The sequence below is a fragment of the Octopus bimaculoides genome, chromosome 16 (assembly GCF_001194135.2).
Source record: "Octopus bimaculoides isolate UCB-OBI-ISO-001 chromosome 16, ASM119413v2, whole genome shotgun sequence".
Taxonomy (NCBI): domain Eukaryota; kingdom Metazoa; phylum Mollusca; class Cephalopoda; order Octopoda; family Octopodidae; genus Octopus; species Octopus bimaculoides.
The window spans coordinates 34223742-34225545 of NC_068996.1; the positions used below are offsets into that span (position 1 = coordinate 34223742).

Here is a 1804-nt window from a genome sequence, read left to right on the forward strand (position 1 = left end):
ACCTGTGTTCTTTGCCTGTGAGGAACCTCCTCTCTACCTTACTTCTTGGAGGCAGCAGATATCGACACATCTCTGTTCAAGCATCTCAACAATCTCACCAGACCTACCTTTCAGTGTGCCGACGTTAAGAGTGCCAACCCTGAGGGTGTGGGAGGTATGGGCCCGTGAGACCCTGGGGCGGGGAACAGCAGCATCATGTACCTGAAAAGAAAGCTCGCATTTTGCAGAATTCATAACAATCAGTAGCATTCATTTTGCACCATATTTTGCACCATATGATCTCTACCTTACATAGGGGATAAACCCTAAGTGGGGGTGGGAAATCTTTAGAAGTGATCATGGAGGACAGTCACAGTACTGGTGAGGAAGATAGGAACTACCGGTACTGGTGGAGAAGATAGGAACTTCCGGTACTGGTGTAGAAGATAGGGACTTCCGGTACTGGTGGAGGGGGAGCACCAAAACCGCGTGATGCAAGGGGTTAATCGAAAGAGGAAGGAGAGGAGAGAGAGAGGTAAAGAGCTAGGGAACTAGGGAGTGGGATCGAGAAAGACATAGTAAAGCAGATATCGAAAGAGACAGAGTAAAGCAGAGAAGGTTAGGCCCAGTCATTAGACTGCAGCCATACTGGGGCACTACCTTGAAGTGATTTTAGTCAAACAAATTGACCTCCAGTACTTACTTTTTAAGTCTGATACATATATTAGTCCTTTTTGCTAAACTGCTAAGTTGCAGGGAAGTAAACAAACCGATACTGGTTGTCAAGTAGTGGTGGGGTGAACTAACACAGACACACACACACACACACATTTGCATATATATATATACATCTATCAAATTCACTCACAAGTCATTGATTAGCCTAAGGCTTTAGTAGGTCTGAACATATTTGGAGACCCTAAGCCAGAATAAAGAAAAGCAGAAAAAGAATAAGAAAGTATTGGATAAGAGATAACTAAAGATACAGTAAGAAAGAAGAGAGAGTGAGACTAAGAATGAATTTGATGACAGATGACAGTATAAGGTACACAGGAAATATTTTCTGATTGATCACTCAGGAAGATACAATAATATTCTTAACATTACAATATTATCATGTGATGTAGAACAATCTATTCATATTTACAATTTGTTTGTATGATTTATTTCATATTCTAACAAACCCTGTTATTTTTTCACAGATACTTGGACAGCTTAGAAATAAAATTTTATAGTACAACTCAAATCAATTTTACAGCCTAATTAATACCAAAGATTCAGTTGCCTACTTATTAAGTGTAATGTACTTAATGCTTTATAAATTGTTTCTTCTTCTTTACAGATATCCAGATGCAACACCAGAAGAATTGTCTTCAGGTGATAATGTCTGTATAATATGTAGAGAAGAGATGGTTACTGCTTGTAAGAAATTGCCATGTAATCACATTTTCCATGCAAGCTGTTTACGTTCTTGGTTTCAACGTCAACAAACATGCCCCACTTGTCGTATGGATATTCTCCGAATTCCACGGCCTCAACCAGCACAGCCTCAACAAGCACAACCACAACAAAATGTCCCCCAGCCACCATTACAGCCACCACATCCACAGTTTCCACACAACAGTAAGTTTACTAATTCTATTTCCTTCCTTTTGTTGCTCAGTTGCTGCAATGACTAATTTCTTTTAATTAGTAACAATATTAATTTTTGCAATGAATGGAGATGGCTAGTTATAGACACATGTATTGAGATTATGAATACAAGCATTAATGGCAGTTGTTCTTACACTAAGTAAAGTAATTGAGATATAGCTAAATCTCTATT

At 38.9% G+C, this 1804-nt stretch overlaps 1 protein-coding gene across 1 annotated transcript in view; it reads left to right on the forward strand.

Moving 5' to 3' along the window:
* Window positions 1-1804, forward strand: part of LOC106883391 (E3 ubiquitin-protein ligase synoviolin B) — a 44851-nt gene that overhangs the window by 21364 nt on the left and 21683 nt on the right. Inside the window, exon 9 of the mRNA XM_014934384.2 lies at window positions 1322-1602. Within this exon, the coding sequence (XP_014789870.1) occupies window positions 1322-1602 (281 nt within the window). The remainder of the gene's footprint in view (window positions 1-1321; window positions 1603-1804) is intronic.